Source organism: Chroicocephalus ridibundus, chromosome 2, assembly GCF_963924245.1.
Source record: "Chroicocephalus ridibundus chromosome 2, bChrRid1.1, whole genome shotgun sequence".
In the NCBI taxonomy this organism is placed as follows: domain Eukaryota; kingdom Metazoa; phylum Chordata; class Aves; order Charadriiformes; family Laridae; genus Chroicocephalus; species Chroicocephalus ridibundus.
This window is the reverse complement of record NC_086285.1, coordinates 71,783,368-71,809,544: the sequence shown is the minus strand read 5'-3', so window position 1 is coordinate 71,809,544 and position 26,177 is coordinate 71,783,368. Positions and strand designations below refer to the sequence as shown.

At 41.4% G+C, this 26,177-nt stretch overlaps 1 protein-coding gene and 1 long non-coding RNA gene across 4 annotated transcripts in view; one reads left to right on the top strand and one right to left on the bottom strand.

The window, feature by feature from the left end:
- Positions 1-5,796, top strand: part of RNF182 (ring finger protein 182) — a 32,728-nt gene extending 26,932 nt beyond the window's left edge. For all 3 annotated transcript variants that reach the window (XM_063325845.1, XM_063325844.1, XM_063325846.1), the window contains one exon: positions 1,510-5,796. In XM_063325845.1, the coding sequence (XP_063181915.1) occupies positions 1,749-2,486 (738 nt within the window). In that variant the 5' untranslated portion in view covers positions 1,510-1,748 and the 3' untranslated portion in view covers positions 2,487-5,796. The remainder of the gene's footprint in view (positions 1-1,509) is intronic.
- A 12,222-nt stretch (positions 5,797-18,018) lies between these two features.
- On the bottom strand, positions 18,019-23,676 carry LOC134511611 (uncharacterized). Its single transcript, XR_010069926.1, has 3 exons — positions 23,481-23,676; positions 22,572-23,119; positions 18,019-20,657 (listed from the first exon to the last, which is right to left on the bottom strand). It is a non-coding gene; the product is annotated as an uncharacterized LOC134511611 (long non-coding RNA).
- Between the last annotated feature and the right edge of the window lie 2,501 nt (positions 23,677-26,177).

Genomic DNA, 26,177 nt, shown 5'->3' with positions numbered 1-26,177 from the left:
GAACAAGAGGCCCGTGAAAGAGACTTTATTGTACCTGGTGGTTGGCAGGTAAAATATATTGACAGAAGGAACACATTGCTTAAAAGACAGAACTTTCTGCCTTGTTGTCAAGAAAAGGACAAAAATCTGAATGCTAGCAGCAAGTAAAAACTTCTAAGGGAAAGGAATCAAACATTTCACAAAACTAATAGTCAAGACATAAGTTTATTGAAATAGGCCACTTTTTTCATATTCCATGTGCCTGCCATTTATTGATACTGCAGGAGGCAGCTGGACACATTGCTGACCCCCATGGCAAGCTCCTTGCTACTCTAGCAGTGAAGGACTAAGTTTGAAAACCTGCAAAATGCAACACCATATGCGTTTTTATGAGCAAGCATATGCCTGAATTTGGGAGAAGTTTATATCCTCTGGCAGATAAAGCTGTTTTGTAAGTGCTGGTAGTTATTGCTCCCCAGAGTACATAGTCCTGGTTAATGTTTTGTTTGTAATACACAGACTGTTTCCTGAAGTAGTGAAAATGCATGCTTACAAAATATGACAAAACATGTTTTTAAGGGAGGCTGATGGGTCTGGTGGCAAAAAGGCTGCAGAGAGTGGGAGTGCAGTAGCGCAGTCACGCCACGGGTCTCTCCTTAGCTGAGGTGTGAAACAGCTGTCGCTGCCATGAAAGCCAGTGCGTCTGGAAAATGCCCTTGAGAGACATGTTAGCCTTCACCCTAGCATCCACGCATTAACGGAGGCATTTGTTGCAAGCTTAAAGAACCCTCATTTTCAGTATCTGTGTTCAGCAGCTAGGTGAAGGGGCAGAGAAATGAGCTGTTCCACAAGCAGCAAAATTAATGAAGCCTGATCTTTTCCAAATTTTACATATGTCCTCACATTCGATAGCACCAGCCCTCTTCCATACCCACTCCACCCCCAAAAACCTGTTTATTTCCCCAGAGTATCACCAGCTTCCTCCTGTGTTGTCCTGCTCTCTGGCTGAGCAGCGGCAGCATTCAGCCTGTTCAGAGCAGAACCTGGGTGTGTGCTGGCTGACCATTGCCCTCCAGGATAAATGGCAGTTATTAAAAATACCTCTCCCCCTCTTCTAGCCAACTCCCAGTGTTCACTACTTCTTAAGAAACCTAATTATCTTCAGTGCTGTTGCTCCTCTGCCGATTTGTTTGAAATGGGGCAGCAGGTTCACAAGTTGCCGAGAAAGCCGAAAAGCTCCAGGGGTCAGGTCTCATTTCCTTAGGAAACCAGGGTTTAAACAAAGGGTCACAGATCAGTGATTAGATTGCAGCTTCTGCCGAGAACTTCATGGGCTGAGCCAGTCAAAGTTACAAGTCTAAAACAAATGTATGCAGCATGATTCTAAGGTTTATCAGCATGATTGCAATACAGGCCCCATATGCCACAGAAAAAAAACTACCTTAGAGGTATTTTTAGCAAAGAAGCTAAGCTTGTAAGAAGTGGAACTTGCATATTTCACCTGCTACAACTTTTTCTTTTCTTCCACAGAAACTCCACATCATCTTTTTCAGATGGATGCCTGGCTCAGAGTAAAGGACATGCAGTGCACAATCCCTAGCAGAACCTGAAAAGGGATGACGCCTACTGATGCTTTTCGACAACATCCTCTCCTCTTTTCCTGTTTGAGATGGTTGATATGATCATCAGGAAAAACTTCTAAAATAAGACTGAGTGACCTCTTTGTCACTTGACTCCTCTTTCCTCCAGTCTAAAAACCATCAGAAGAAATGACCACTCAACTACCAGAGGAGTCTGTGGAGACTCAGAGCTCAGATGAGCTTGAGTGCAAGATCTGTTACAACCGCTATAACCTGCGACAGAGAAAACCGAAAGTGCTGGAGTGTTGTCACAGAGTATGTGCCAAATGCCTTTGCAAGATCATAGACTTCGGTGATTCCCCGCAAGGAGTCATAGTATGCCCATTTTGCAGGTTTGAAACGTGCCTGCCAGATGATGAGGTTAGTAGTCTTCCTGATGACAACAACATCCTTCTGAATTTAGCTTGTGGGGGAAAGGGAAAGAAGTGCCTACCAGACAATCCAACAGAACTGTTGCTGACTCCCAAAAGGTTGGCATCTCTGGTTAGCCCTTCTCACACCTCTTCTAATTGCCTGGTTATAACAATCATGGAAGTACAAAGAGAAAGCCCCCAGACTCTGAACTCAACCCCCGTGGTGGAATTTTACAGGCCTACAAGTTTTGACTCTGTTGCGACTGTGTCCCACAACTGGACAGTGTGGAACTGCACATCTTTGCTCTTCCAGACCTCAATTCGGGTGCTAGTGTGGTTGCTAGGGTTGCTGTACTTCAGTTCCTTGCCTTTAGGGATTTATTTACTGGTATCTAAGAAAGTTACCCTTGGGGTTGTCTTTGTAAGCCTTGTTCCTTCGAGCCTTGTTATTCTCATGGTTTATGGCTTTTGCCAGTGTGTTTGCCATGAAGTTCTAGACTGCATGTCATCTTGATAACAAATACAGTAAAATGTGTTGCCACATGTGTAGCATAGTTGATTTATCCTGTCTTTGTATTCTTATTTATTCTTGTTGTTGCCCATCCCACTAAATGGAAGCAGTGGCCCTAGTTATACGGTCCATTTATTTTGATTTGGTTTCTTTTCTGTTTTTCCTCCTTTTTTAAAGATAAATAACGGACATAAAATTTACATGCTGATTTTAAAAGGCCAGGCTGTAGAAAGGGATAAAGCAAAATTGCCAAACTTGGTGCCTGCTGCTGCCACTATTCAAATGAGTAGCCTTTTGTTTTCTATTGCCTTGATCGTGTGAGTCAAGGCTGCAGGATCAGCCCTATAAGGAACTCGTATAACAGGCACCTGACAGGTCAAATTACAGCATCTCTTCATACAAAGCATCTCATGCTTTGGAATATCTGGGTTTTTTATCATTTATAGCAAATGAAATCACTTCATTAGTTAATATTATAAGAAGACAAGTTACCGTTGTTTTTTTCCAGTTCTTGTTATAGCAAAAATATTGGTGGGGTGCCAGTGGTCACAGATTTTTTGCATTCTGCGAAATGAGGAGCCTCTTTTTTTCTCATGCTAAAATCATGTCTGCAGAACACTTTCCCCAAGCAGAAGCCCACTTTTCTTGTCATATAGTTGCAACTCCCTCTGAGATACTCCTGCTAATGAGTACTTGCAGGGACCCAGCCACACATTTGCTCTTCTCTAGATGCGCTTATTTCAGTGTGCGTACACCGTAGGCTTCCTTTCAAGGGTTCAGAGCTCTGCAGATTTCTCTAGCTATGTTGTGCTTACCCTCCCTCCCAGCATTTCCACCACCACACCACATTTCCAACCCGTGAGTCCTCCCCTAACAAATTTCCTGACCAACTTGTTGCCCACCTACTCTGCGGTAGCTACACTGGAGAATTTGGCTTATGTGACTTTAGCTATCAACACAGATTTTTATTCCCAACTATTAGGAAATGGACCTTCAATAACTAATACAAATTTCAGAAATATTCTGAAATGGTTAACTGTTGGGTTTTGGGGTTTTTTGCTTTCTGAGCTCCCAGAATGCGCGTTGTAAGGAGGTACTACGAGACTTTGGGAAGGTTTCTGTTTCATAGTCCTTCAAAATGTTTAATACCCTGAACTCCTCCTATCACCATTGTGAGTTGATGGCACTCTAGTTGTGGCAATAAGTGTGTCTTGATTCGTTGAGTTCAGAGGAATTACTGATGATTTACCATTCCACAAATAGAATCAGGCCCTGTAAGGCTTGCTTGTATGTTGCATGGTTTAGGCTACTTTTTGAACTGGAAGAGCACAAAAATAAGAAATATTTAATGTTTATGTGTATAACTAGGTCTAGTCAATGCCACAGCTGCAAACTCATTTTTCCTGGGCACAGCAGAGTGAAAACTGGGAAGGAGGAGTTGAGCAGTGCAAGCATAGTTTTTGGACCAGGCACAAAACTTAGTAATTTCAAGTCAGTGTAAGAGGGAGAGGTGTTTGTTGCATGAACAGTGAATGTAAGGCCTAACAATATATTTGTAGTCTTTGGTAAGAATGAAAAATGCTGAAAAGGAGAGCGTTAAGTGGTTGTTGTGTCTGTCAAGAGGATTTGAAGTCAAGATGGTCCAATTTTTGTAGATGGCACAGATGGTATCTACAGTAGTTTGATTCCTATTGCAAACATAGGGAAAATGCGGAAATGTAAAAGTCCTGCTTTTCTTGACACTCATTTTCTAATAGTGCATATATATGTGTATGTATGTACATATAGACACATGTGAGAAGAAAACTTCTAGAGAAATCATAGTTTTCAAGTGTATGGAGTTATGGAGCTATGTACTGAATGATTAAAGGAAATGTTTCAGACTTCTCTGTAACGACTTGATAACAATTATAACTAAAATATTTTCAGAATTCATAGAAATGACTATTCCTAAGTAATTGTTTTTCACGCTTGTGGTAAAGCACGTAGAGTTAGAAGAGGTATCATCTCCAATCCTGGTATACTGCAAGGTTTGACTCATCTATGAACTAATAAATTTTAAGTATCCAATGATGATCATGTGAAAAAGCAAGAAAAAAATAGAAACTTATGTGGTTTTATAGTACTTCATAACTTTGGGAAAAGATGTATTTGTAGTGTTAGGGATTTATATGTTTTAGGGTTTGTTCTATTTGTCTGAATACAGTGTCTCTAATAAAGGGCTGCCTGATAGAGGAAGTAGGTTTTGCAAATGTGTGACACACGTGTATTTCCTCTGCACAACACGTCTACAGTGCTACCTGTTGTCTTCTCCTTTTGATTTTAAGTTGATTATCTTAGCTCCAGCACCAGGTATTTTGTACTCTGTTTTAAAACAGAGTCTAATCTCAGCAGGATTTCAGTGGTATCAGTTACACATCACAGCACAAATAAATACACCTGCTATTACGCTTCGCTGTTTTTTAGGCTGCTACACTGTTAAATTTATGCTGTTATTTAGACCGTGCTGCAATACTAATCCGCTCAAAAATGCGAGCGTGCAAAAACATATTGATTGTGTAGCCATTCTGCTGCTCAGCCAGAGCATGTTATTACAGCTTTGGTCTCATAAAATTCCTATATGACTTATAATATGGCTATTGAGAATGTAAGGAGGTCTAAATCTCAATTATTTGTGGAAAAGATATTTGCTGTGTGACTGACACTAGAAGAACTTCAGATATTACTCTCTCATTTTTATTCTCCACCATCTTTAAGACTTAGAACTGACAACCTCATGTTTTCTGCAGGGGAATAACTCTGCTGAAGTCAGTGTAAATGGGGCTAGAATCAGATCCTACATACCTGCCTGCCTGCTTTTCCTTCTTTTTCCATGACTTTTTTGCTCTCCTTGGAGAGTAATGACTCATGTGGTTGTGAAATATTGCCTGCACACCAAGGCAATTCCCTTTCAGGATTTTATTCCTGCTTTGCCCAGACATGTGACTCAACGAGGTACAAAGTGTTATAGATTCATTACTACAGCATTAATTTAGTCCAAATGAGATTTTTTTTTTTTTTTTTTAAATTCACGCTTATCCTATGGATGTGGACTGTATCCTCACCAGCTGCTCATTTACAGTGTGATATAGTGGCATCCCCCTCTTGGTGGGACCCAGCGAGGGATGAAGCTCTGCAAGCGTGGCCTGAGCCCAGAGCCTGAAGGGCAATTACCAGAGAGGGGGTTAAATGGAGAGCAGGGCCTGTGGGTTCATAAACAGGATGTGGGTCCTCGGGGCTGGGAGTGGGTTGTGGTGGGGAGGCTGTGCAAAGCAGAGAGGGGTCTGTGCCGGGGACAAAGGGGCTGTGTTTTAAATAAGGAGTTTGGGGGAGAGCTGCAAACAGAGTTTAATGTTTTTCATACTGACCCTTTTGGGCTTTAAAACTCATTTGGTAATTAGAAATCATTTGATGCCGCTACTGCAGTTGAGTATTTTTACTTTCCACATGGCAAAGTACTGAACTTCATAATTTAAAGAGATCCTTAGATGTGGGCATACTCCCTCTATTATGTTAGCTATTTAAAGGCACAAAGCTGACGTCTTTGGTTTAGCTGCATTGTGAGCTTTGTCCTACTATATTGATTATATGCCTGCAAAACTATATATGCTAATACAAAACACTTAAAATAGGTGAACTCTTGTCCTGATAACACTATTGGCAAACTTCAGGGTTGGCAACGTTTTGCGATGTGTCCAAGAATACACACTCTTCGCAATGGACTTTATTACCTGAAGATATAGATGAGTCCAGCAGCAAACAGCCAAATAGACGAGCACAGTATAGGGAAACACAGCTTTACAGCTATAAATGGCTACACGTCACTTCAACCAGAGGAAGGGGAACTGAGGAAGTTCACGGGAAGGTAGATGATGTTGGTTTTGAGGGAGTTACTTGCTATTAGGGTACAGAACCATTGTTTTTCCTAATTCTAACCATTTCCAGGGTCAGATTCAACTCACTTTCCCCCATCACTTTTCTGCCCCCTCTGCTGGGACAAGGTTATACGGAACTGTGGGCAAACAGCATTTTGAAATGAATTAACCTTTTCTACTATACTGAGTTTACAGCTCAGTCAAGCAAAACAAGGTTAATACTGAAAAGATGGCAAATTGCAGCCAGGATGTGAGAGCGAATGGGGTGCGGAGGGGAAACGGCAGCAGGTTGCTATAACAGTTTTGATGTCAAAGCAAGGAAAACACGTGGCTACATCCTGCCTTGTCTTGGCTGGTTCAGAACTAGTGGGAGGGCTGTCCCAAGCCTGTGGACCACTATGACTCGCCACACTCCCCCGCGTTACCTCAGTGACGGTTCGCTTCAGTTTTGCATCTTGGTTTCTTGGACAGCAGTTGTACGTCATGATTTCGTCTTCCTGCGTGGATGATGCGGGAGGTGAAAGGTCCACAGCATTCCACTCTTAAGCAGGTTTATTTTAGCTATCCTAAGGTTTCTCGGTTTGGTTTTTTCCTCTGGATTTCTTCATGTTTCTACAAACAAGACAGTGTGATTTATTTTAAATGGAGCAGTGCCTTCAAGGAGAAAAAAAATACTGGGGGAAGAAGAAAAAGTGAGGCTTTTTAAATCATTTGAAGATATTCAAAGGGATGGAAAGAGACTGTTCTGAGAGTCTACTTTCACTTTCATACTAGCAGATTAGATGTTATCCTTTGAGTGACATCAGTAAATATTTAGCGCTGGAGATTCCTCAGGGAGTTTATAAGTCTGCCAGACCTTAGGCACAAACCTCATATTCCATTGTTTTTCTATAAAGGACCTTTCTGCCTTTTGCATCAGCTCCCCTTGTCAAAAGTTGAACCATCACAGTTTATAAAGAGTTCTGGCACAGAGAATAAATCCCCAGTCTGGGAATGCTAAATCATCTTTTTAGAGACGCGTGTGGCAGTAGCAAAGCTTTCAGTGCTAGACCTTAAACAAAGGGAAGTCATCTTGCAGTCAGAATTGCTAGCATAAATTTAATTTTAAATCAAGTCTCATTGCGTTGGACAACACTGCAACTAAAAATCCTTTTACTGTATTTCTGCCTCTTTCTTGTGTTATACCAATGTGGTTTGCATTTTAAAAAAAACTATTAAATCATAGAAATCAGAGAAGGGTAGAAAAAAGCCTAGTAAGTCATTTTATCCATTTCCTCCGCCCCTGTAGAGATGAATGCTTCATCTAGTCTGGTTTTAAATATCTCGAGTGACGAAGCCCCCACCTCTTCCCATGAGGGACTTTTCAGTCACTTAATAGGCCTCATTGTTAGGAAATATTTTCTTCATACTGATCCTGTTGGTGGGTTTTTTTGTTTTGGTTTGGTTTTTGCATAATGTGATCCCTTTATTCTGCACCCACTGTTTTAACTTTTATGAAACCTGTGAAATGTATCATACTTATCCGTTTCATACTGTAGCTGAATAATTCATAGTCCTTGTTGTTCAAGTAATGCAAGAGATAAGCAACCAGTTGCTGAACAGCTAATACTTCACTGAGATGTTATGCCATGTACCAGTAGACATATTTCCTGTCAAGTCCTGGCTGACACTTCTTTCTACATTAGGGAGTGCAAAATGTCAAGTGAAACTGAAGAAATACATCTTCCTAAGCGCGTACGTGGCAATATTACTGAAATTTCAAGAGGTGCTGAGGCAAACAGGCTAATTCTTTAGATAGAGCTTTTCTTTCTGAAAGTGGATAATTTTAATAAAAGTACGCTTTTAAAAAGCATTTAAGTGTCCTTTTCATAAGCAAACCTCTGTGTGAGAACCACACGATGTCAAAACTCTTAACTTGTTGAGAGACAAGGCTGGATTGATTGCCACTCACTGCAAAGACGTTTTTGCTGACAGCTCAGCTCAGAAGAAAAATGTAAATCCAGCGTTAAGAAGAAGAGTTTCAAAAGATGCCTCTGCCACTGTGTCGCTGGAATCAGATCTGTGCATGAAAAAGTGACTCATGTCTTGACAGCAGAAACAGTGCATTGCCAATTTAATTACAACCTATTAGATAATCCCCTGCCCATCTCAAATGACCAGAAGGAGCAGTGTGATTAAGAAAACCCCAGGCAGACAGATGGACTTAATATGGTTTTGCATTCAAAAGATACTTACTTTAAAAAGCAGTACTATGCTTTGTAAGAGAACGCTGAGCCTGGGTCAGGTAGACGGTCTGCTGGTTCAAGAAGGGTCTCTCTAACAATGAGTGGTGGTGGATGCATGTAAAAAAATGATGGTGAGCTTCCAGTATACCTCCTCATTTTTGGCAGTCTGCAGTTTGGATACCTCTTGAGATGGAGGTTATGTCTGTATCCGTGGGTTTGATTCTTGTCCATGGATTTTTGTGAATTCCTTTAAATGTTGGATTTAACCCATTTATAGTTTTGGCATCTATAAAATCCTGCAGCAGTGAGTTCCATAATTTAATTATATACTTTGTGGAAAAGGCCTACTTTGTCTTAAAAGCTCCTAAGACAGTAGTTATGTGTCCCCTACTTTTTCTGATGGGAAAAGCAGTTCCGAGGTGTGATTGCACATTGTTTCCTCCACACCCTCGTCTGTCTCTAGAAGTGTTAACATCGCGATTTTATCCCTCACGCTTCTCCTTGGCTGCCTCTGTTCCAGGCTGAAGAACCTAGTCAGTTTGATCTCTTCTTAGATAGATAGCAGCCCTGCCATGCTTGACACCATCCATTGCACTCTCCTGAACCTTTGCTGCTGCTGCTGCTTTTTTTTTTGAGCTGGAGCGAAGCACTCAGAAAGAGGTTCTAATTAGTGTTATTTGTAAGACATCTGTGCTCCCACAGCCACTGAAATCACTTTGCCATTGGTATCACTCCTGACCGCGCAATCTGAGGTGTTACACCTGGCTATTGTTAGTTTATGTATCATGCATTATACGGAGGGCAAAACCACGTGCATTGATAAACTTGCGAACGTGTTCAGCCCGTGCATTCTAGCTTGTCTGTTTGAATAGCCCAGTTCACACAAGTGCAAGAGATGGTAGGTTCCAGGAGAATATTTAATTTAATCTTGCCATAAACTGTACAGATTTTAGCTCTATGAAGCACGTGGCCGGACATTGCTGGACTGAGCAGCTACTCCTCAGCAAGCACTGCAAGATTCCTTCTCTCTCTGCCACAGTGGTGCGCCTACCTCACCCACATGCTGCAGCCACCCCAAACTACAGCCTAGAGCTTTTTTTAAATTTTTTTTAATTATTTTTTTTAACACCTTTTACTTAATCTTTTATTTCCTCGAGGCTTTTGACCTTTTTCATGTTTTCCTTTATTCATTCCCAGAAGGGGAGATGCTGGCAGGTAATAATAATAATAATAATAATAATAATAATAATAATAATAATAATAATAATGATGCCGTTTAGAGGGTAAGCCCTTTACATTTAGTCCTTCATATTACCAGTTAGGGCAAAAGTTGGGGGTCTCTGCCTTCAGCTCCCAGGGATGTAAGCACGGAGCTCCACGGCAGTCCTCAGCTGGAGTTCTTTTTCACATTGATGCTCTTTACATCGATGTTCCGCCTTCTTTTTCCTGCTTTTACTTAGAAAAACTGAGAGACTGTAAAAAAAAACAACCTATTATTATTGCATTAAAACTAGATAGGGCTCGTTTTCTCTCAGCAAAGAATAAAATTCTGAGGCCGAAACTCAGGAATTCTGTGGCACTTCCAGGCTCAGCTGCAAATCCCTGATGACTTTTTTGTTTGTTTTGGTAATGAAACATGATAAATAAAACCAGGTCAGTGAGGCTGTATAAATCACGCGGGTAGTTAATGAATCTTCACAAGTAGGTTCTGAAAGTATGGGGGGAAAAAGTTTTTTTTTTAAATAAAAAAAAAAAGAAAAAGAACTAAGAGGCTTAATCACACACTAGGGCCTGGGTGGAGAGGGCGAACAGCTGGATGTAATGTGGTAAGACAAAAGATTGTAGAAATAATGCACAAAGACAGGTAGAATGTGAAAAATGCATGTGCAAGCTCCAGTGAATTATCGACACATTGTAGTGTGTGATTCTTGGTCTGACATACTAAAAAAACCAAAAATGTTTAAGCATATATTGCTTTACATTATCCTTTGTCTCCTAAAATCCACTGGTTTTAAATTCCAGATGAGCTTGAGGTTTACCAAATGTAACATGAGTTTTACGAGAGGAGTTTGTCCACTGTAACTTTGCTTTCTACAGTTGCCTTTTTTTAGTTTTTTGAAGAAAGGTTATAGTGTGGGGACTTCTTTTTGTTTGTTTTTATTTCAGGGGTGGAACAATGAAATACAACAAAGTCTTGCAGACACAGAAACTATGACATGGTAGCAAATGGCAAAATTATAACTATTCCTATCTGAAATAATGACGTACTAATGTAAAAGCAATTGTTTCACTCAATAAAAATTTAATTTTTCAGTAAAGAGTTGTCATGATAAGCATATTTCTTAATGGCTGGATTTGGAGGTCTTTCAGATTTCATTCCTGTTATTCATCAGAACGGTTTAAAAAATAGACTGAAGGTGAGTATGTGATAGTGTCTCACAAAATTTTAACCAAATAGGGCGAAATATTTCTGCTTACTGCATGAGAATGTGAAGTATTTTGTGTAAAGGAAGATTGCAAAAAACTAAACAAAAGTTAGGCAGATTTCTAGATGATCACTCAACCACGTATTTTTAAGATAAAATGACAGCGTGTACGAGGGAACATTCCAGGTAGCTGCCAGAAGGTACTTTTGACCATGTATTTTGCATTGGAGTCCTACCTTTTTCTGACCTTGCCCACTGACTTTTAAAAGTTAAAACACTCAACTAATTCCTGGTTTAGAGGAGGATGTTCTTGCCTGGAAACCCTTAGAGTAGAAGCATCTCTAAAACCTGAGCCCACCAGTGTTTGCCTCTTCCGAAGGCTGCAAAGCTGCAGGTTGTCCCTCGTGTTATTAGAGAGGCAGCGGTGGAGCCTGGCCGCGGGGGACACGGGGGTGATCTGCACAGCAAATGCACGCTCTCCGGCATGAATTATTCCTTCTTTTAGCAGGACTGCAAGGAGCAAGTGTGTTTTGTTAACTCTGCTGGCTTCAGGCACGGCTGGACTATATGGGAGCACAACTCAGAGGGTTGCGAGATGTAATCTTCTAGTAGCAGGCAGAATAGGAAGATTTATTTAGCCAGTACACGGCCACTGGTGTAATTTGCATTTTAAATGCATGAGACTTTGGTATAGCGGTGGTTAGATATAAAATTCGTGCAGTGGCTTCTTTATTTTTTAAATTGCAAAACCTCACCTGCCACGCTTTGCTTCCTTTTTCTCTATTGAATTGAGGGATGTCCCAGAACTGGTGAGCTTTCTGATTTCCAGATCTCGTGAGCCTCTGAGCTTGTAGATACTTGAACCCTGAATTGTGGGCAAAACCCACTCTTAGCTGAGAGTAAACCACATTTGGAAAAAGGTGGAGGTGTACTATCTTTCTCTTTTTCTAGTGTAGAAATAAAAGCTGGAATTAAAATTTAGGCTTTTTTTTTTTCCCCACGGGAAATTCAAACATGAAGTTTCTTTTCAGCTTCATTTTTACCACACCAGAATTTCAGATATTTCCCCTGTTTTTTCCCGACACAGCCCAAAGCGTAGGTTTAGAAAATCAGGTGCAGTACGTAAGCAAATGAGAGCAAGCGTGATCTTCGCTCAGAAGTTCTTTGTTTCTTTGTTGAACTGTACTGATAAAAGCACCATAAAAAAACCAAAAAACTTTGCGAGAAGAAGCAGCTTTGTTAGGTATCCAAAGTGCTGAGCCTTTAGCGCTCAGCCAGCATCACTGGAACCTCCAAAGAGGAAAATAAATTAAGCTTAGACCAGGATTCTTGATAAATTAGAGCTCAAAGCCAGCTCTCCCCCTCCTCAAATACAGAAAATCCCAGGAACTGCTTACACACCACGAAGGGATGTGAACCTGTTCCTCTTGCCCTTGACGCATTATTCAAAAGGCAAATTATTCCGTGTTTAGGTTTGCTAGAGGCATTGGTGTTTTGACCGGGGACTGAGCCTCTGGTAGGAGCAGAAAAACGTACCTCAGCATCACCTGGTTGTACATCCCTATAGGAACTGGGTGGGGAGGACCGGGAAGGCTGCATCTCCCAGACCTTGAACGACGACGACATTTAGAGATGCTTCTTGAAAGATGTTACCTGCAGCTGCGCCTGCTTGTGTGAAACATAAATTGTGGCTGTCTCCTTGACCAAGGAGAATCATTTGGTGCCGGACACCTCTGGGAAATCCTACAGAGCAATCTGTGCTGGCTTCAAAGAGAGAAATGGAAGAGCCTTGTGGGTATCACGGGGTGTGCTTTTTACACAGCAATGAGGGAAGAAGCCCTATGCTCCCGTTAATGTGAAGAGGAACAGAGGTGATTCTGCCCCTCTACTCTGCTCTTGTGAGACCGCACCTGGAGCACTGCGTCCAGCTCTGGGGCCCCCAACACGAGAAGGACATGGACCTCTTGGAGCAAGTCCAGAGGAGGGCCACGAAGATGATCGGAGGGCTGGAGCACCTCCCCTATGAGCACAGGCTGAGAGAGTTGGGGTTGTTCAGCCTGGAGAAGAGAAGGCTCTGGGGAGACCTTACAGCAGCCTTCCAGTACTTAAAGGGGGCCTACAAGAAAGCTGGAGAGGGACTTTTTACAAGGGAGTGTAGTGATAGGACGAGGGGTAATGGCTTCAAACTGAAAGAGGGTAGATTTAGATTAGATATTGGGAAGAAATTCTTTACTGTGAGGGTGGTGAGGCACTGGAACAGGTTGCCCAGGGAAGCTGTGGATGCCCCATCCCTGGAAGTGTTCAAGGCCAGGCTGGATGGGGCTTTGAGCAGCCTGGTCTAGTGGGAGGTGTCCCTGCCCATGGCAGGGGAGTTGGAACTAAGGCGATCTTTAAGGTCCCTTCCAACCTGAACCATTCTATGATTCTGTGATTTCATTCCTAGCATAGCATAGCGTGTGTTTACCACCAGTCATGAGGCTGGGCTCGATGAGAGCTTTCTCCTTCATAGGCCACACTGCCCGCTGCACCTTTATCTTCTGCGCTGCACGACTACTACAGCTACAGGGCAATTGCACTCAGGCATCGGTGGCTCCAGCAGCCACCCGTCCTTTCCCCCACGGCCTAGCACGGAGCAAGCAGCTCCTTCCTTCCCTCCCCACCACTGGCCCCTCGGCTCTCCTTCCCCATCCTCCCCCAGCTGCCTCTGCTGCCCCAGCCCGTCTCACTGACGGGTTTCTTAAGGAAATGTTGCAGCCACGTTCTGCTCCTTCCGTTTGACTTCTTGTGCTGCTTTTGTGCATTTCTTTCTGTTCTGCACAAGGCACAACTCCCAAATCACTAGACGAAATATTATACTTAGACCTGATTGACTAATTCAAAGTGAATACTTGAAACAATTAATTTAGACTTTGCCTTTCCCTGCTTGCAGAGCACTGTCACAGAGGTCGCTGTTAAAATAATGCGTTGCTTGTTTATTTCTTTAAATTGATATGTTTTTGAAAATTCTCCGCAGTGGCATGATGACAGGTGCTTGCAATTTGCACAGTGTTGTGGATTGCAATTGGTTAAAAAAGTTGGGGTGGTGTATCTTCAGCTGCGTGTGGCACAAATGCTTGCAATGCCTAAACATTTGTGCACAGGCTTTAAATCTAAGGATGTGTAGGATTGGGGGTAAATCAATTTGAAATGTGAGTGATTATTCCTAGAGGAAAAAAAAAAAAAAATTGCGATTTTGACATATTCAGAGTCCCTTGGACATTGTAAAGTGGGAAGAGGAAGGTATGCATCCCATGCCATCCCTGCGGCTGGCTGTCTCGGCAGCCTGTACCACAAGCGCTGCTCTTCCTTCTAAGCTCACCTCCAGACTACACGGCATCAAACCTCCGCGCATACTGGTCGGTGGTGATTTACAAACCACGACAGAGCCAACGTGATAACCTGGATGTTGTTGCTCCAGCACTTTGGTACTCGGGAGGAGCAGGGCAGCATCTGCAGGGAAGCAAAGGGAAGTGGGTAAGTGGGAGCCGGGGCCCCGGGGGGGACAGTCATGTGTAATGGGCAGGGGAGGCTGAACGGTGGGGAGGCAAAACTGGGAGGTGAACGTTATGATTGATTCTATATTTTGCATTAACCAACCTGGCACGCGGGACATGGATATTGAAGGTGGACGTGGTGCTACCCAGCGCTCCCACCACGATTTTGTCTCTGAATTTATTGAAAAATTCCATATTCTTTATAGTAAAGGAAAAAGCCAAGGTGAAGGTAAAGGCATAAATGGAAAAATCTACCAGAAAAAATACACTATAGGAGTCTTATGCTTCTGGAAAAAAAAAAATCACCTAAGATTTATTTAATAACCAATTCTTTCAGCAGTAAAAGAAATTTCCTTTTGACAAGGGTTTTCTTCAGCTGTTGCCAAGCACAAATCGAGGGATGTTTACTTTGGTGCCTTTATCTGACAAAGAAGGATTGTTTCTGGCGAGGACTTTATATTGTATTAAGAAATCAGTCAAAACAAATAAGAATGTGAAAATTACATTTTAAAAGTTATTTAAAGCCACCATGCAGAGTCTCAAACATTAAAGGAAACAGTGAGGGCAGATGTGGTTGGTTTGAAAAAAGTATATTCATAAAGATGGCAATATACTTGCCTCTTTGAAGTTCCTGATGTGAGTGAAACTCTTCTGGATCTACTATTTTTTGCACGGGGAATACAGCTACAGTCTTTACAATCGACAACAAATGTTTCCCCCTGTCCCCAGTATAGACATCCTAACCAGTAACACGCTTGTGCAAAAAATATTGATAGATACCTTATCTTCAGGCAAGTCACAATTAACTCCTATTTCCACCACCAAATACCAGGAGGAATAGAGAAAAGGAAAAACTGCAGATCAAAGCAGTTAAAATATTTAAAATCCTTTTGAGTTAACAATTTATCTACTGAACGTAGCAAAGAGTTTAGTTAAAAATACTTCAGGTATGTATTTTTTCCTTTCAACTTTACGTAGCCCTTTTAACATATGAACACAGCTACTGAAAGAGACTTTCATGAGTATTTTTTCTTCCAGTTGCTTTGTTGTGTGACTTCGCCTTTGAATTCCTCAAGCTGACAAATGTTCAGTAGCTCGGCGTGCCAGAAGCTCCTGCCATTAGTCGCACCGTAGCACCTTAATTGCAAACCAGAGATGGTAGCTCGTGTTCAGTGAGCAGAGGTACAGGTAGGACCAGTGATCTCCCTGAGCTGTGTTATGGCGTCAAGTCTTCCAGGGAACGCTGTAGGATAACAAGAGAATAAAAATTAAAACTAGCATACCAAGAGCACGTGTTTTGGTGCCAAAACCAGTCCGGTCCCCATCAGTGCTGGATTCCTGTATGGAGAAATGCTCCCCAGACCAGTGCAGGGGATATGGCTTCCTCGGGTATGGAAAGGTGTACGCTCCCTCTGCTCTCAGGCACAACACCACACCAAGTTGTGCCTTCCAGCAGTATGTGAAGCGCCTGATGTCACTGAAGTCACTGTTGGGTTTTTCTCATTTCTTTTCTCTGGGTGGGGGAATGAATATATCGTATGCCTGCTGCATCTAATGGGTGAAAATTAAAACCCACCAGCATGCCCTTAAACATAACATATAAGATTACGATAATGTTAAAGACAGCAAAGACAAAGAAACGCACCTTGCAGCTGCAGTAGCAAGTGGTGAAGGACGAAGGTGGTGGGTGGGAAGGTGCCTTCCCAGAGCAGCTTGGGAGGGTCTGCCTCCCACCTGGGTGAGCCTTGCTCTGGGCAACTTCCATGGTGCTGGGAAAGGGACCTCAACAAACTGGTCATGGATAAACTTCCAGTTAGCATAAACCATGGGGTGCATGAATGGTAAATCTGGAAATCCAACACTCGCGGTAGTGTTTTAGGGAAGGCAGCAGAGAGTAGCAGGAAGGTAGAATTTAGGTTGCTGAGGGTACCTGCTGTATTAGCACAGACCCATCATGACCTAAGGAGGTTTCCCAAGCACCAATGGCTGCCTCTCCAGCTGCATCAGGCAGCTGCACCTCAATGGAGAGATGACACGGGTATGAACGGCTGAAGCCAGGTCATTGCCCACCAGAATGGGGCAACCTCTGAGACAGCAGCAGCAGCAAACGGTAAGTACAAAAGCTGCAGCATGAGAACGCACACATACAAATACTGCGACACAAAATGATGCAATTTAGGATCAGTGACTTGTCGTAGGAGCTGAGGCAGTTAATCTGTGAAGGCAGCATTGTAGCTGCACTATCCTCAGAATGCTTCCCACTCACAGCCTCGTGGGATCTGCCTTACTCAAGTATTCCTCTTCCATGACCCAATCCCACCCAAGAACTGGACCTTACTGATAACAGGGATCCATGTATATGGTAAGTGGTTGTCCCTCTGCTGCCAGTGCTTCAGACCATACTGTCTGGCCAGCTCGCATTGAAACAGAAAAGAGAAACTGAAAAGAGATGGAGACATGTTTGAGCCCTGTGGGTCTTCAGAGGTGAGTCCTCCAGCAGCAGGGATGCAGTTTCTCCTTGTTGAGCACTGCTTTTATCTTTCCAGATTACTTTACTGACTACATCCACATGCCCAGACTGGTATCCCTTGCCATCTTTTTTAAACACATTTAATTAAAAGTTCCATAAACTGCAGAAAATTCACAATCTTGTAGACGCCAGATCAACCCTGAATCTTCATCGTAATCACCCCAGAGGGCCTGACCACACATAAATAAGAATTGTCTTCATTATATTGTACCTGGTTTGGACAGAAGTGTGGTTTACGTTATGACGTTCCTGTTAGTGAGGTGACTAAACTCTTATTCGCCTTGATTGGAAGGGTTTAAAATTATTATATCCTTCTGGCTCTAAGTCAGGAAAATACTCACGTGTGTGCGGCTGTACAAAATGTGGTCTTAGCACATGCTACTGTCAAACATACATTTAGGAAATTTGTTTTTGGAGAGAGGTGAATTTAAGCAGCAGCTTAAGACACATCTTGAACTGGGACATAGCAGATAACATTAATCTGGCCAGATTTCCCTGCTGGCGTCTAGTTTATCTAAGCCATTTGAACCGCTAGTAGAAGGCAAAAACCACATGATATTAAAACCTTGCTAGCAATGGTGTTTGTACATACTGTAAATGTTTCCTCTGTTGCCGTTTGATAGTGTTTGTAACACTGAGCTGTTAATTACAGTCCTGTGTAATCTTAAACTAGTAGTTACAGTTTGGTGTAATCTGACTCTTTAAACTGATTTTTTATTTTTATTTTTATTTTACTAAACTCTCTGATGTTGCATAAGCTTTTCATTAGTACTAGTTGCTGTTGACATCAAAATTAGCAAGTAAGTTTAGCACAATACACAAATGCGCAAATAGAACGCTTCTTAATGAGTCTTTGGGGGATTTTCCAGTTCATCCTTTTTTTTCCCCCCTTACTACAGCAGCAATATGAAGTATCTTTACCTTCTACAGGTGCTAACTGCCATCGTGCATTCTTACAGCTTTCTGCTGCGTTTCTGCAGCAGCACAGCACAATCTTCGCAGTTCAAGCAATAAAGCGATTAAGCAAGCTGTCATAATATTATGATAAGATAAATCTATCCACCTGGCCGCAGTTTGTTTGCATTTTACAATTCATCATCAGATTTTATATGTAACGTGTAAAAACAAAATGCTTTTGACAAGAGACGGAGATGATCTTGGAGTCCTTTATTAACGTGGATGATGGTTAGAGAAGAGTTGTAAATCATTGATATATTGCTGCTCATTGTGGAGATCTTTAAAGACAGTAATAGACACGTTTACAGCACGTAGCATTGTCTAATTCAGCTCAAAGAGAAATCAGCCCGTAGATTTCTGTGACATTCTGTCTTAGGTGCTTAGAATGAAAAAGACAGAAAATGAGGAGCTGAACAAAAGGTGGTTACCTAACCTCTCCCGAGTCCTGAAAGCCTGGAGATTGCGGGTTATTATAGTGCCTAAATGATAGGGATATTTTGGATAAAAACTTTCTTTTGCCTCACTGAAGCATCATAGATCAAAAAGCAGGGGCTGGAGTGCAGGGGATAAAAGACAATTTAGTCCGTCTGCTCTATTTTATTTTTGTGTCTTTGCTTTTTCAAAATAGGTTCTAATTGTTTCTTGAAATGCTCCTGCCTTTACCTCAATACTTCTGAATCCCGTTTATTTTTAAGAATTTGGTCTGGTTCTTTCACCAGGAGACTCCTGGGATAAAAACAATGCAACAGTGGCTCTTTCTAGCTACAACACATGATCAATATAATTCTTAAAGCAAGGAGAAGAACGTATTTTCCTTTCCAACACGAATGAGAGAATAATAAACAGGAAAAACGCATCAAGCTAAAAGTGAATAAGAAAGGCAGTTTGAGCTGGGCGTTCTTCTGTGTTTGCAGCTCCCTCAGGAGTGAAGAGGAACAGATTCACGTTGCCAGCAACAGATTCTGGTCCCGTTTTAATGCAACGTTGATAGCAGTCGTCACAAATGTTTATGAACACCGATTGTGCAGATTAGTTCAATGACAAAACATAGGATTCAAAGATACAGGTACTATTGAAATAAATCACAGTTTGTCTGAAGTACATGCATATGTCATTTGAAAGTACCAATTGTAAGATTTCGGTTTGGATGCTATAAATGTCATTAGGCAAATTTCTGTGCTCTCTGGCATCTTTGGAGTTGCAGTAGTGTAACTGAGATGAGGTTATGGTTTCTCTTCAACACTAGGAGAGAAAGACACTGCTGCTGCTAACTTCATTTTTTTTCGTCAGCATCACTTTCTTTGTGATGCCAATATACCTCACCCGCTGACCACTTTCTCAGGAGCTAGACCGATTCTGCCTGCTGGCAGAACACACACACAGGTTTTCAGGGCCGTTAATTTTTCAGTGTGAACTGCCAGATGAAAAAACTTGTATCGATGCATCCTCCAAGAAAACAACTCATCACAGTGGGTTGAACCATTGCCGGACACTCTTCTAAGATGGATTAGTTTGGAGGCAACTTCATCTTGCACTTCAGATTCCCAGTTCTTCTACCTTTATTTCTGTTTAAATTACTGTCTTTTAAAAATCTTACTAAAATAAATCATATCACAGAGAACCCAAAGCCAACAGAAACTTTTGCAGTAATAGAGATGGGACTCATAGGAGCACCTGAACTCTGCAGGGAGAGGTGGTACGTCATGAAAGAGCTGGAACACAAACACTCTTACCCAAGAAAACGACTGTTAAGAGAAAGAAGATGGAATCAAACTCACATAAACACCTGACCAAAAAAAAAAAAAACCACAAAGAAGATGCTACTGATTGATAGGCATGAATTTGAACTGTGGTTATCTGCAAAGCTAACAAAAGCCTCGTTTCTCAAACAGAAAAGAGGAAATGTTTCAGATAAAGACCACGGAATAATCTGTGCAATTAGCTTCTCTGCACAGATGCTACTCAACTGAATTCAAATTAGGGAGTGACAACTCCTGTTCTTGCTAGGATTCATCTACATTTGAAGTATTAAATTCAAATGTAGATGATCAAACAACAGTATGATTTATCTGTTAGATGTATTGAAAGAACCAACACTGAGGCTTGAATGCACCCATGGCTTTTACGCCACTTAATGCAACCTGGTACTTTTGCTGTCTTTGATCACTTCTTCACCTTGTATTTATTTTTTAAGATTTCCTTTTTTGTCTTGAGAAATGTACACTACTCATTCATAAGGGGGATTGCTCAAATCCCAAGTTCTCCCTTTATTTCTGATTTCATTGTGTGAATGGTTTACTCGACTCCTTCCCATGCTGGATGAAGAGAGGCAGCGTTCGCACTCCTGCTGTCTATTCCAGCTGGCACTTGAGCACCCCATGAGCCCAGCCTTAAACTCTCGCCTCCTGCTCTGCTCTCAGCGTGCCGGTCTCGGAAATGGCCAAGCATCTTCCACAAGGAGGTGAGCCACTTTGATTCCTAACGACTTGACAACTCAGCCTCTTCTCACAAGATTTTGCCTTGCAACAATTCAGGGTACAGAAAGGCGTTGTGAATGTACTGTGCTGCAAAGTGTTCTTTCTGAGGCATCTGCAAAAAGTAGGTTTTAAACATTATAAGTCTAAATCTGTACTTATGAAGTGTAGAAAAGAATCGTGTTTCCCCCCTAGGTATCTGATTCTCTGTGTAAAAAATGCTGCTCCCTCTTTTTAATAGTCTTAATGGATTTTTTTAACTTTCTCCTCCTGATAATGATTCATTGTAAACAGAACTTCCTAGTGCATTGGAGAAAACAAACATGTACCAGATGTTGGTCACACTATTTGATGCATTATTGGAAGGTAGTTGGATATTGTAATGATGACTGCAGTATAAAGACCTATGCAGAATAGAAACTAGCAACCAAGAAGCTTTCAAGCCGAAATGAAAATAGGATTAAATTGTCCAACTGTGCAGCACTGGTGTTCTATTTTCTTGTGCGTAATCTGATGGGCTTCGCATTGTTCTCCAGAATACTTCATTGGGCCAAATTCATTCTTAGTGTAACTCCATTGACTTTAATAGACTCGTATAAGAGCTTAGTTTGGTCTATTGTATGTCAGATGTTTTATGCATGCAGCATCATTCCTAGGAGAAGATTACTTAAGGATAAAAATGTTATCTACATTTCAAGACATGGTCCATCTTCCAACTGAGACCCAAGAGAGCAAAATAAAAACGTCAACAAAGTAAGAATTGGCAATTGCCCAGGAAAAGAAGTAAAATGCTTTTTAAAATAGGTTTGGGTTTTTTTCCATAGTTCCTTGAGAAACATTTTTATGATGTTGGGGGGAAAGCTGTTTTGTGGGGTTTTTTTGTTTATCCTATATTTAATTCATTTCTGTCTTCATGATTATAAAGCTTCAGTCAGCTACAGAGACTAATTAGGCTATGCTATAACAAGGATTACTGAACTGTAATTATTATTTATTCAAATCAGTGGAAGAATTACTGAGGCTTACGTTAAAAACAATAGAAGCTAATGGAGGAAGAAGCAAAGGAGGGCAGTAGTGATTTCAACCGCATGTTGTCAACCCCACGAGCAGTACAGAAGTAGCCATCTAATTGACACCCTGAAATAGGGGCCTGCTGATGTTTGCTCTTGAGTCATTCACTTCAACCATATTTTAAACACGACCTCTTTTTAAAGAAATATCCTCGGGAAAAAAAATTGTATGTAGGGTATGAACACTGGTATTACTAGCTGGTTGATGAAAGTGTTTGCCAGGAAAAAGCTACAGAGATGTATTTGCCTGGTATTTTCACTGTGTTTAAAACGTGGGGTTTTTTGCTCATTCTCTGAATGACTCCAGGCTGCTGGATTGCTGCAAATGCCCACGGCTTTTCATCTGCAGTTTTAACCCACCAGTTACTTCCAAGCTGCACTTCTAGCATTCAAAAAACAGCTCCAGCTGCATTTTAGTTTCACTGAAAAGTTTCAAGACTCCCTAAACGAAACTGCCTGCCTGAACGGCAAATTACAGTATAGTACTGGGGTTTAACCTAGGCAAAGATCCTGATCTAGAGATAAACTGGCTGATGCAGAACATCAGCATTAACAGCCCAGATTTATCTTGCTCTGATCTAGAATGAAATGCTCTGATTTAGTTTAACAAAAAAAGTTTTGGTTCTGGTCAATCAAAAAATATTTCCGTTTGACCCAATTGAGCAAAAATTGAGATTTTGTGGAAACTGTCTTTGCATTTAGTTGTACTTTCTGGGAACGGGGCCCGATAACACTGAGGACTTTAGGTGCTAGTTATGTATAAAGAAGAGGCTGGACTTTGAAACAGCAGCCATTTAAATCTGTCACTCCCTTTCTAGTCCTTCCCTGCTCTCCAGGCTCGCAGCTACCAAGCTTGTGTCTTTGCTCCCCTGTTAAAGTGATTCCCCCAAACTCACAGGAGGTAAGGAAAGCAGGGCACAGGGAGGGGGGGAGGTTATTTTCCAGCAGGTATGTCCCACCTGGGCGGCTGTGGGAGCCAATGAGAGGTGTGATTTTGTCATTTTAACAATGCATGTGTCTTGCCAAGGGATAATCAATATGTAAAATCACCACATAGAGATTTTTTTTTTTCCTTTTGATGCAGAAGAAATGCGCTTGTTTTCCTCCTTTGCTGCATAATCGCAACCTGGGAGGACATCACAAAAGGCCGGAGATGCAGACATGGCTTGGGCATGGATGCCTGAATAAAGGTTCAACTTGTAGGACCCTGAAGTCCCCTGCACTCCTGCAAATGTGAAAGGTGTCACTTGCCACAGAGATCCATGAGCTAATCCTTTTCTCTTAATGACAAAACAGCTGTCACTTTTGGGCTAGAGAAACCTTGGGACTCCAGCAAGACTGCTCATCTGCACCACTGCCACCATGAGTTTTGAGTCCATTCGCCTTTACCTCCAGAAATACATGTCCATATAGTCCATTTATCAGAACAACGCAGCTTCTTCAATAGCAGCCTAACGACCCGTAACGATTTCCTTGCTCCCAGCAGTGTGTCACCTTCAGCTCAAACCTGAAGATACAGGTGATAAAAGTTAACGTCCAGATGGATGACATGTATTTAAAACACAATTTCATATTGTTAGTTTCATATAATGTGTCTGATTTTTTGTGTCTGAGCTCTGAAATGCTGCAACAAAGATGCAGTTTTGCAACATAATCTTCTTATTTGTTTTCTAAATCTTTCATTCAGATTTATGCAGATGTTCAGTCTGCAGCTATGCAAAATTTCAGATGGTTGTAGACATAGAAAACATGATCGCAAGTGTTTACATAAGCAAAATCTCTCAGCACTGCTGACTTGAAAACCTGAGCTGACTGTCCCCACTTCATCTCTGCATCGTCGGCTGATTAGCATTTGGTTTTTAACTTACCTCTTCAAAGTACAGCAAGTGTACAGCTTGGTTCTTCTGAAGCATTTATGAGTTTATACACAGTAGCTGAAATGGAACTTCAGATGTCATCGCACCGATCCCATTTGTCCTTGAGCCTGTGTAAAAAGGAAATGCTGATACACACTTCTACACTCGGAAAAACGCTCCCGGGTCCTACTGGCAGATACTGCTCCATTTCGACCACTGTTGTTAAAAAAGCCCCTTGGAGCAAAGACATCCTTTTTATTTTTATGTGGTACTTGGCATTGTAATGTCCCGGTCTGTGACTAGGACCCTGAGATGCAATGGGAATAGAAATAATGTTGTAATAAAGGCACTTGGAAAATTCTGCTCAGCTGGCTTTCTCTTGCAGGAATCTGGCTTTGCTCTTAATGAGGTCATGTGAAAGGAGCACTTATTTATTTATTCATTATTTTTGCATATGTACAAAAGGGTTCTGGAAGTGCACCCTCAGCACCTTTTACACAGCTACAAATTATCTTTATAAAAATAACACTAAACCAAAGTGCAGAGCAGCCACTCAAAATAAGTAGTTAAAAATATACTTGGCAAATGAAAAGCTGGAATCACATTGCTATACCAGTGAGATGCTGGCCCCATCACAGTCATGTTCGTGGAAAAATGAGGGTCTTTCTTTACACTGAACTGAACCCACAGAGTCAACAGATATGCGCTCCTTCAGAGAGTGAGAACTTGATGAGTTCCAGAGTCTGAAGGTCCGATGTAAGCTCTGTGCAAGAACTTGGGATTTCAAAGTGACTTTCTTGGCACAGCAAGGAAGGGTGGTATCACTGTGTGTGAAATTCCCTATATTGCTCTTCCGTGTTCCTATCAGTCAATAAATTATATCTATTCTTCCAGCTATTTGTGCCTCCAATATTATAGCAAAATAAAAGGACAAGACTCACGCTGGGTATGAAATATTGAGATCATTTTCCCATCACCAGCAGTGTATGAAAGTAAAGATAGAGCAAAAATTATTGGGTCGTTACCAGGTTAGGGTCTCTCCTAAGATATAAATGATGGCTATCTGCTCCTGTTGCGTTTCAAAGTGTTTCTTTGGATTAGAGTTATATGAAAAATCTAAATACTTTATGGAACTAGTTCTGCTGAAAGTTTTAAAATCATCTTCTGGGTGAAATGTTTGTGAACACAGCATTATACTCTGGGAAGACGCAATGGCTTAGTCATTCAGGCTGATTAGTTTTGTCAGGCACTGCAAATTGAGTGATCTTCCTTAGGAACGGTATTTTGGGGTTTTTTTTGTTTTGTTTAAAGTGTAAAGTACCTTTTTACCTTGTTTGCTCTTTTTTTTTAAATGCATCCGCATCTGTCTCAGTTACTGGTGTGATTCATCAGATGTCATGAGCTACATAAGGATGCGCTCAGGCTGGATTTCTGAGGAGATGCTCAGAAGGACAACCCAGGCAGAGCCGTTGCTGATGCCGGAGACCCCCCTGCATCCCCTCAAGGTCAGCATGGACAGTTGTGGGTACCACCAGCAGGTATGGTATGGGAGGTAGGGCAATGGGAGCTGGGAGCAGTTCACAAGACCGAAACTCCCACACCTGGAAACTGCTCCAGTACCAAATCAGTGCCCAGAAATGGCATTAAGTCCCATTACAACAGTAAGAAGGGCCAGTCCAAAGTTTAAGGAACTGAACTGAGGTTTACGATATTTAATGACTGGGTTTGCCATTCCTTCAGGAGAAAAGCATATAAAGCAAAAAAATTCAAACGTCTTCAGACATTCACCGTAACCTTAACAAGAGTGAGATAACTTAAACATGTAATGAGTCTCTACTTCCCCTACTGAATTTTAGGGACTGTATTGACAAAATATATGTCCATTTTATGGATATATTCCATATGTCAATTGTATTGACAAAAATATATCCAAAAAACACTCAGTAACTATAATTTAGGGGCTTTATATCTGTAATACAGGAATGATAATAGTATTGCCATTTCTCGCAGTGGTGCCAAAAAGAGCACTCATTAACGTTCAGCAGGCACCGTACATCTCTACATAATACTCCCAATGAAAAGATGTAAAATGAAAGTCTTGAGTGCATATAAACTAATACAAAACTGTTCCAAAAGCCAGAGCACCTCTCCTCATCTGATGGTCAAGTCACAACTGAAGTAATTTCATCTTCTTAAATTCTGTTATTTCATTTGGGCACACTGGCAGCCTTTCACATCAATTAGGTACTCATTTCAGCAGCCGTAGCTTACCTAAATATATGTATATGAATGTACAGACTACTTCTGTCAGATTTTTACAAAATCGACTAGCTTGAGCCTTTCATCAACAACATGGATATTCTGTATGGTTTCTGCCAGTCCTAGAAAAGGAATTTTCTGCTGACAAGCAATTAGCTTTCTGCTATTATTAAAATTATTCAATGGCATTTATTGCCATCTGTTACAATGTGTACTTTTCTTAAATGCAACAAAATTAAACTTTGACACTTAAAGAACAGTGCAGGCGAGAAAGGCTTCTATGCAAGCAGGACCTACCTCAAAAAACCCACAAAAAACTAGGCACCCAGAACTGTAATCTCTTTTCATATATTGCCAAAAATGCAATGTCTTTCACAGATAATTATGTCCCAAATGACCTTACTGATGTAGAATCTTTTATTGGACTGCTTTCTTCCATCTGGAAACCTC